Raw genomic sequence first — 9,550 nt, 5'->3', positions numbered from 1 at the left:
TTTGTTTGACTATCTTGTCTTTATCCGAAAAGTCATCAAAAAGTTCATTGGCAACATCAAGCACGAATGTTTTGGCATACTCCCCATCTGTGAATGGCTTTCCATTTCTCACAATTGCTAAAGCACCAGCAAAGCTAGCTGAATTCCAGTTACTTTGTTGGGTCCAAACACGGAGTTGCTGCTGACTAGCTTGCACTCTGCACAGTAGCTCTTGACATGCTTTCTTCCTGCTGTTCCCTGCTGGATATTTTGATGCAAATGTAGTATGGTGTATGTCGAAGTGCCGCTTTGTATTTGACCGTTTCATTTTATCATTGCATATTAGACACACTGCAGAACCTGCTCTCTCCACAAAGGCGAATTCCTCTGTCCATCCCTGCTGAAAAGTACGATACTCCTCATCTTTTTTTCTTTTAGCCATCTTCTTCGTCAAAAGGGTTTCTGCAATTAGCTAGCTGACTACTTGATTAAAAGGAGGAAAGTTTACTTCCTGGCCTCACAACGACCCGTGTATATTATGCATTATTCAATAAAAATTTGGTGTTCTGGAGGACAGCTGTGATTGGCTCTAGCCACCCGCAACCATGAACATGAGCGGTAGGAAATGAATGGATTGTAATACATGAGAATGTTTTATATATATATATATATATATATATATATATATATATATATATATATATGGGAATGGAGAGAGATGAGGAGCATCAATCATCCATTTTTGGGACTCCTTAGTTGTTCATTGATTGCTTTCTCATATGTGCCTTGACCGTGGCCTTCAGAGACCGAGTAACCCCTTGCTCAAGCCAGCAACCTTGAGGATTTTTTTTGCTTAAGCCAGATGAGCCCGCGCTCAAGCTGGTGACCTCTGGGTCTCAAACCTGGGTCCTTCCACATCCCAGTCCGACACTCTATCTACTGCACCACCGACTTGTCAGGCAAGAATGTTTTATATTTTTAACATTTTTTTTTAATTAAAGATTTGTCTGCGTGCCAGATGCAGCCATCAAAAGAGCCACATCTGGCTCATGAGCCATAGGTTCCTGACCCCTGCTTTAAAGGCTTTTATTTTAGCTTTTTAAGAGTCTACATTTATTCCTTTTAAAATGCTCAAGAGACTTTTAAAAAGGTTCAAAAACCTAAAGATATTCAGGATTCAGATAAGATTTCAGGTAGGTGTGGACTGTTGGTTTCTCCATTGCTAAAGACTAAGTTTCAACCTGTTCAGTTCTATGCCTCCATGATTCTGGTTGGGAGTAGTGAATTCCTCTGATTTCTGGCAAAGTTCCGTAAAGATGGCCATTCTGATGAAGACAGAAAAACAATGGCAGTAGCCATTATTGTCACTGCCAGGCAGAAAGTTTCATAATCCAGGGATCAACTTCGCTCAATTAACATAACAGACCTTTCTCAGACTATCAGAAACCCTTTTTAAAAATTGTTTTGATGGTGACGTGGTTCATCAATGGACAGGACATGATTTATATAACACAGTTAATTGATATGTATTTTTAGGTTGTTTCCAATTTTTAGCTGATGCCGCAAACAACGCTGCCATGTTTTTATTCATAAAGTTCTGGGAAAGGATTTCTTTTTTTTTTTTTTTTGGACAGAGACAGAGAGAGAGAGTCAGAGAGAAGGATAGATAGGGACAGACAGACAGGAAGGGAGAGAGATGAGAATCATCAATTTTTTGTTGTGGCCCCTTAGTTGTTCATTGATTGCTTTCTTATATGTGCCTTGACCATGGGCAGACCGAGTAACCCCTTGATCAAGCCAGCAACCTTGGGTCCAAGCTGATGAGCTTTGCTCAAACCAGAAGAATCTGCACTCAAACTGGTGACCTTGGGGTCTCGAACCTGGGTCCTCCACATCCCAATCCGATGCTCTATCCACTGCATCACCGCCTGGTCAGGCAGGAAAGGCTTTCTTTAAAGAGCTCAGTGTTGTATCTGAGGATGAAAGGGTGTCACTACCTTTTAAAAAGGTGGCACCTTTGAGAGTCACTGGAGGCACCCTCCAGCCTGCTGGTTGCCCTGGGTTACCACACTTTCCCCTTTCTTGAGGTGTCCTTTTTTTTTTCTCTCCCAAGTGTTTGTTAATTGTAGGAAAAAAAACCCAGTTTATACGACATTTCCTAAATTATTCATGAGGCAGATTAATTCTTTATATACTTGTTACTAATTCTATTTCCTTTTTTGTTGATAATTTGCCCACCTGAAGATATTGTTTTTGGAAGGCTTGGTTAAATGTACACATTAAATAGATGGAAGATGACCTCTGACCCAGAGGCCCAGCACTGCGTTGCCCCTAAACACCTGGGGGGAAGGGATGAGGTGCTAAACAGAGGGGCAAGTGACACACAGGTTACCTTATAAATTCTTTGTGACTCACATGTCACTATTTTAAAGTCAGCTTTTTTTAAATTAAGCTTTTATTTTGAGATAATGTAGGTTCACTTGCAGCTGTAAGAGAGATCCCAGATCCCCAGGAGTGGCACCTTGCACAACTCTAGTTCAGTATCACATCCAGGAAGTGGACGCTGAGGTGGTCCAGACACAGAACATTCCACCCCCACTAAGCTTTTTTTTTTTTTTTTACTTTTTCATTGATTTGAGAGAGAAAGAGAGAGAGAGAGAGAAGGGAGAAAGAGAGAGAGGGAGAGAGAGAGAGAAAGCATCAACTAATTTTTCCACTTAGTTGCTCCATCTAGTTGTGTATTTACTGATCGCTTTTCGTGCATGCCCTGACCAGGGATTAAACCACAACCTCAATGCGCCAGGATGATGCTTTATCAATTGAGCCACCCGGCCAGGGCCCCCACAAAGATTCTTCCTCTTGCCCTTTTATAGCCACATCCATTTCCTGCCTTACCCTATACCCCCTCCTTAACCCTTGACAACCACTAATTTGTTCTCCATTTCTGTAATTTGTCACTTCAAGAACATTCTATAAACGGAATCACACACCATGTGACTGACTATTTGGGGTTGGACATTTTGCATTCAGCATGATTCTATCAAGAGTCATCCAAGTCATTTGTGCATGAATAGTTTAGTCCCAGTCTTTTTTATTGCTGCATAGTGTTCTATGGTGAACCACAGTTTGTCTAACTAGTTCCCATCAAAGGATTTCTAGGTTGCTTCTAGGTTTTTGGCCATTATGAATAAACCTGCTGGGAACACTTGTTGGTTCAGTGGAGAGGACCTGAGCAATGGGACAGAGCAAATAAACCCTGTGGTGCCTCTGTTTACACCAAGCATATGCAGCATCCCAATACATAATTGAACAGGCTCTTTTCAGCCCAGACACAATGTAATGGGCTACCAGGAAAGGCCATCTGGGCTCAAGTTCCAGCAATCTTTAAAAACAAAAACAAAAACAAATGCTGTCTCAGGGCACAAGGATCTGAAAAAAGAATGGACATCGATTAGTAGTAATACCACCATTTTCACCATGATTAAAAGGAATTGCTAAGCCAGTATTTGTGCTGAATTCAAGCATTTTCTAAATTTCCAAGAGAAAAAAGAATTTCTGATAGTTCTTCTCAGAGAAAAAACAGCCCAAGAATCCCCCTATTGCCAGTGAGCCCAAGTGTTACCTAAAACCAAGCAGGAGACCTTTGCCCTTCCCTTCCCTCCCTCCAGAAAGAAAACGCTTACACATCAGAGCTGGCCAGTGGGGCCAGGACACAGTGTCTGCCTTGTCACAAAAAAAGAGTTGTGACTGTCTTCTCAGAATCTCTGGACAATGTCTCTGTGCGAACAGACTAATGACATGGAGACCTGGGCTTGGTTGGAGTCTACGTTTGGTGTTGTCATGTTTAAAAAAAAACACTTATTTTAGCTATTTGAGTAGCTATGAAGTGAGATGTCATTGTCTCTTTAGTTTGCATGTCCTTCCTATCTACTGACTGCTGAACCTCTTTTCACGTGATGACTGGCCGTGTGTATGGTCTGCTCTGGTTTCCATTGGTCCGTTGTTCCTTTCCTGCCTTCTTTTGGGTTAATCAAATGTTTTATGTCTTCCCATTTCACTTGTTCTACTGGCTTCTTAGCCAAACCTTTTTTATTATCATGTTTTGTAGTTTTGCTCTAGGGCTGGAAATTCTTATATCAAATTCTATTCAAGTCACTATTGTACTACTTTACTGTTCTCTCTTCATACATGAGACTTCTCATTTCCCACTTCCCATTTCATATCCAAAAGTTCCCATTTCATAAGCACAACAAACTCCCAAATGTGAAAGTCCTCTGTCCACCCCATCCTTTGTGCTACTGTTGTTATGTCTTATACATAAATTTTCTTATTCTTTTTTTTTTTCTGCATTCTTCTGAAGCTGGAAACGGGGAGAGACAGTCAGACAGACTCCCGCATGCGCCCAACCGGGATCCACCTGGCACGCCCACCAGGGGGCGATGCTCTGCCCCTCCGGGGCGTCGCTCTGCTGCAACCAGAGCCACTCTAGCGCCTGGGGCAGAGGCCAAGGAGCCATCCCCAGCGCCCGGGCCATCTTTGCTCCAATGGAGCCTCGCTGCGGGAGGGGAAGAAAGAGACAGAGAGGAAGGAGAGGGGGTGGAGAAGCAGATGGGTGCTTCTCCTGTGTGCCCTGGCTGGGAATCAAACCCGGGACTTCTGCACGCCAGGCCGACGCTCTACCACTGAGCCAACCGGCCAGGGCCCTTATACATAAAATTTAAAACAATCACACAAATTATTACATATGTTTGTCTCTTGAGGAAATTATGGGGCAAACAATCATAACAAATATGTTTGCCCCCCTGTTGATTGCTTCCAGGGGTGTCCTTTCTTTCCTATATGTCCAAATTTCCTTCTGGTACTGTTTCCTTTCACACTGAAGAACATTCTTTAGCATTTCTTGTAGTACCTGCCCGCTGGTACCACTGTTTTCTGGCTTACATTGTGTCTGATCAGAGGTCAATGGAAATTCTTATCATGAGTCCCTTGAAGGTAACGTGTCTTTCTTTGCTGCCTGCTTTCAAGATTTTCTCTTTATGGTTTTTAACAGTTGGTTGTGATGTGCCTGTATGTGTTTTTCTTTGTAAGTATTGAGGTTTTGCTGAGTTACTTAATCTACAACTCAATCTTTTTCACCAAATTTGTGGATTTTGGCCATTATTTTTCAAAATAAAATTTCTGCCCTAGTCTCACTCTCTTCTCTTTCTAGGACTCTTCTGACATGACTCTTAGGACACATTATTTATATTGTCTCATAGACCTCTAAGACTCTGTTCATTTTTCTTCAATATTTTTTCTCTTTAGATTGAATAATTTGAGCCCTGGCCGGTTGGCTCAGCGGTAGAGCGTCGGCCTGGCGTGCGGGGGACCCGGGTTCGATTCCCGGCCAGGGCACATAGGAGAAGCGCCCATTTGCTTCTCCACCCCCGCCCCACCCCCTTCCTCTCTGTCTCTCTATTCCCCTCCCGCAGCCAAGGCTCCATTGGAGCAAAGATGGCCCGGGTGCTGGGGATGGCTCCTTGGCCTCTGCCCCAGGCGCTAGAGTGGCTCTGGTCGCAGCACAGCGACACCCCGGAGGGGCAGAGCATTGCCCCCTGGTGGGCAGAGCGTTGCCCCTGGTGGGAGTGCCGGGTGGATCCCGGTCGGGCGCATGCGGGAGTCTGTCTGACTGTCTCTCCCCGTTTCCAGCTTCAGAAAAATACAAAAATACAAAAAAAAAAAAAAAAAGATTGAATAATTTGTTTCAATCTGTCTTTAAGATTACTGACTCCTTCTGATAATTTCCAATCTGCTGTTAAGCCAATGCAGAAGGATTTTCATTTCATCTGTACTTTTAAATTCTAGAATTTCCATTCTTTTTTATACTTGGTATTACTCTGCAATGAGTTCCTTTCTCTTTAATGATCAAGACATTTTAATTCAATTATTTGAACATATTTATTATAGTTTCTTTGTGGTCTTTATCTGTAAATACAATATCTGGGCTATTTGGGGGTTGGTTTTTATTGACTACCTTTTATTTTCCTTATAGAGAGAAACATCAATTTGGTGTTCCACTTATTTACGCATTCACTGGTTGATTCTTGTATGTGCTCTGGCAGGGAATTGAACCTGCACCTATGGCATGTCAGGATAAAACACCAACCAACTGAACTACCCGGCCAAAGACTGACCACTTTGTTTCTTGACTACGGTTTATACTTTCTGGTTTTTGCATGTCTAGTACATTTTGTGTGTATATTGGACTTCGGTAAATTATAAGTTGTTGAGACTCTGGATTGTCTTCTACAGAAAAATCCTGACATTTGTGGTAGCTGGAAGTTCAATTATTGTCTTTATCACCTTGATCTCATATAGGCTTGGTTTTATTCCTTGTTAGGCTGGATCTGAGAAATGTCCAAGGTATCCCCTACTTGGCAGAATGCAATGTTCAAATCTCTCTTGCAGATCTTATTACCGCTTTGCTTGACACTTTGTTAAGGTAGGTCCAGTGTAGGCCTTATTTTAGGGCAGGGGTTAAGAGAGGGCTCACAGGTCTGCTTTTGCATGGCCTTGGTGTTAAGTATAGTTTTTATATTTTTAAATCATTTTGTTTTGTTTTTAAATCACAAGAAAAAATGTGAGACAGAAACTGTATGTGGCCTTAAAGCCTAAAATACTCATCTGGGCTTTCACAGATAGAGTTGGCCAAACCCTGGAGATGTGGTCCATAATCTAGTGTCCCAGTTGAACTGCGTGTTAGTGAGGTCTTTTTGGTTGCCCTGCCTGACTTCTTGTCTTGGTGCCATTTTCAACTATGTAACATTCTCTTCCTGGTAAGCCACATGGAGTTGTCCTACATAAGGGCTTACAGAGATCCCCACATAGATGCTGGCTCACCACTCCTGTCTAACTCCTCCTTCCCAGGACTCTGCCTGCATCACGGGTTTCCAGCCAAGCCACCCTCGCTTTGGTCTTTGCCTCCTCACCCAGCTACAATGCACCACACATTACCCCCACATACTTAGCAGTTGTGTTCACAAACTATTTCACGTGTACATATGCTTTATTTGCAAAAGTTACCCTAAGCATACTTTTCTTACTCAGGAACCTTATATGCAGTTACAAGATCTCATTTTGTGGCAATCTCATTGCTTACTACAGTGGTTCTCAAAGTGTGTGCCAGGGCACACTGGTGTGCCCTAGATTTCCTAGAAGGTGCACCCTATGGTATTCCAGAGAAATATGTGCCTGTTGGGGACCAAAAAACCAACAGGGTTTTTGGAGTTTAGATTTTTGGGGGGACAGAGGGGTGGAGAATTGGCTATAAACTGACAGTCTGCCCAACCCCCACCTCACTTGCCTGATTAGGTTGCAAAAGGCTGTTAAGCTGTGGTAATGGATTGTTTACACTACCCCCCATGTTCCCCAGAAAGACTGGAGGCAAGTTTCTTCTATCCTTTGGTGTAAAGTTAAGATGATATGTATGGTGGGGTTTTTTTGCACTCAGCACAATTAAGAGTAAAAAGAGAAGAATTCTTCAATGTATTGACGAGGAAATGAGAGTTTGCCTTTCACATATATGCCCAAACATTGAAGAAATCGCTAGGACACATCAGGTTCATGTTTCTCATAAACACAAGAATGAAAAAACTTAACACATTTGCACCGGGACCTGCCGAATTCACTAAATCTTACTAAGAATGTATCTATATATATAAAAAAATAACTTTTTGTCGTTTTAAAATTTTTAACCTTTTTTTTACGAATTCTAAAAAGTATAACTCAAAAAATGTAACAAAAATGTTAATGTCAGAATAAATTTAATTTTGTTGTATTTATTTTGTTTAATTACCATAAAAGCATGCTTGGACTTTATATATTTTTTAATATTTGACTTAATTATTATAACATATTTCTCAGAAATTTGTATATAGTGCGCCTACAATTATTTGTAGGATTTTAAATGCACCCTGACTTCAAAAAGTTTGAGAACCACTAGCTTACTCCATGGGTGAGGGGTTGGGGGGAGTGGAGACAAAAGTAAAAGGCACTGTCACAGTCCCTAAATTCAAACTTTTTAGTGTCAGGACACAGGCAATGAGTGCTAACAGAAGTAGAGTCACCTGCTGTGGAAATTCAGAGAGAGGTTGCTCATTCCAGTGATCTGGAAGGATTTGTGGCAAGCTGGCCTTGGAGGTGAGCCTGGAGGAAGCACTGGGTGCTGTAGGGCCTTTGGGTGTAGTGAGATAGTAGTAATCTTGTTCTACTTTATGGCAATATTACTTCATAAGACCAATGTAACAAGAACACAAAAGAGAGTTTTGCAAGGGCTAACTGCCATTCACCCCTGTGGTAGGAGTTAATGTGCTGTCTTAACTGCTTCCAGGGTCCAGGGAAAGATAACAAGACTAGGTTGTCCGCAGCAGGCCCACAGAATGAGAATTCCCTGTGTCCACATGCCATTGTCAGCGACACCCCAGGGTCACCCCCTGCCCACATGCTGTCAGTAACTTAAGGCTCATGCTTATGCCCATATGTCATTTTCAGCGACTCCCCCGCTGCCCCTCGCCTTCAGGTCACCCTGAGTCCACATGTTCCTGTCAGAGGCCCCTGGGTTAGTGCCTGTGTCTACCTGCCGTCAACGACACCCCTGTTGGCCGCTGCCCCCACTTGGGGAATCTGAGTAGGGGGGCAGGGATCGCACGGCGGGGAGGCCAACGTGCTTCACCCAGGTGCGGGGCGGACGCAGCGGAGGGGGCCCTGTAGTCCACGTGCACCCACCCTGGGCGAGGAACGATGTCGTGGGAAACACGGCTTCCTCTCCTCTCCCAAAGGTCAGGTGCCGGATCCACCAGAAGGAGCCGCCGGTCTCGGGGGCGGCTCCCAGCGGTGCAGGCACGACAGCACGTCACGCTGCGGGCAGTAGCCACCGCCCACTTTCGTTTGCCGTTGTCTTTCCATCTCCGCAAGCCCCGCCGCACGGCCATTTTCCCGTCGGAGGGCAGTACCCGCTGGGGTGGGGAAAGCCCTTCCCTTTAAGACGCGCGTCCCGGAAGCGGTACCACGGAAGCGCCGGCACCGGAAGTGGATGCGGCCGGCAGCTGCAGGCAGTCTGCTGGGGAGCTTTTTCCCGCGGCCGGCGGCTCCGCTCAGGCTCGGGCTGGCCGTGCGGCCTCAGGGCTGCCCATGGGGCGCAGGGGGCCGGGCCGGTGACGCCGGACGCCCATGGACGCCCCTGAGGAGCCGCTGCCGCCGGTGATCTACACCATGGAGAACAAGCCCATCGTCACCTGTGAGTCCCGGTCGGCGCGGGAGGGGGCGGCGGCCGTTACAGGCAGCCCGGCCCAGGCTCGCCTGCCCCTTGGTCCCTGCGCTCTTGGCCGCGCCGCTTCTGAATGGAGGTGTGGCGGGGCGGCGGCTGCGGCGGGGCCTCCGACCCCGCGGGCAACGTTGTCCCGGGCCGTTTCCGTGCAGTTTGACAGCGCCCGGGTTTGGGCGCGCTCCGAATGGAGGGCGAGGACGGGGGCTCCGCTGAACCCCGGTCCAGCCCCCTGGCTCGGCCGCTGGGCCTGCGACCGGAGGGGACCGT

At 45.3% G+C, this 9,550-nt stretch overlaps 1 protein-coding gene across 2 annotated transcripts in view; it reads left to right on the top strand.

The window, feature by feature from the left end:
• The first annotated feature begins 8,999 nt into the window (after nt 1-8,999).
• Nucleotides 9,000-9,550, top strand: part of TRAPPC10 (trafficking protein particle complex subunit 10) — a 93,502-nt gene continuing 92,951 nt past the window's right edge. The window contains exon 1 of one of the 2 annotated variants that reach the window (XM_066259243.1): nt 9,000-9,253. In XM_066259243.1, the coding sequence (XP_066115340.1) occupies nt 9,187-9,253 (67 nt within the window). In that variant the 5' untranslated portion in view covers nt 9,000-9,186. The remainder of the gene's footprint in view (nt 9,254-9,550) is intronic. The other variant, XM_066259242.1, reaches the window with a different exon arrangement.

This window comes from Saccopteryx bilineata, chromosome 2, assembly GCF_036850765.1.
Source record: "Saccopteryx bilineata isolate mSacBil1 chromosome 2, mSacBil1_pri_phased_curated, whole genome shotgun sequence".
NCBI lineage: Eukaryota > Metazoa > Chordata > Mammalia > Chiroptera > Emballonuridae > Saccopteryx > Saccopteryx bilineata.
The sequence above is the reverse complement of the archived record's forward strand: the minus strand, read 5'-3'. Positions and strand labels throughout refer to the sequence as shown.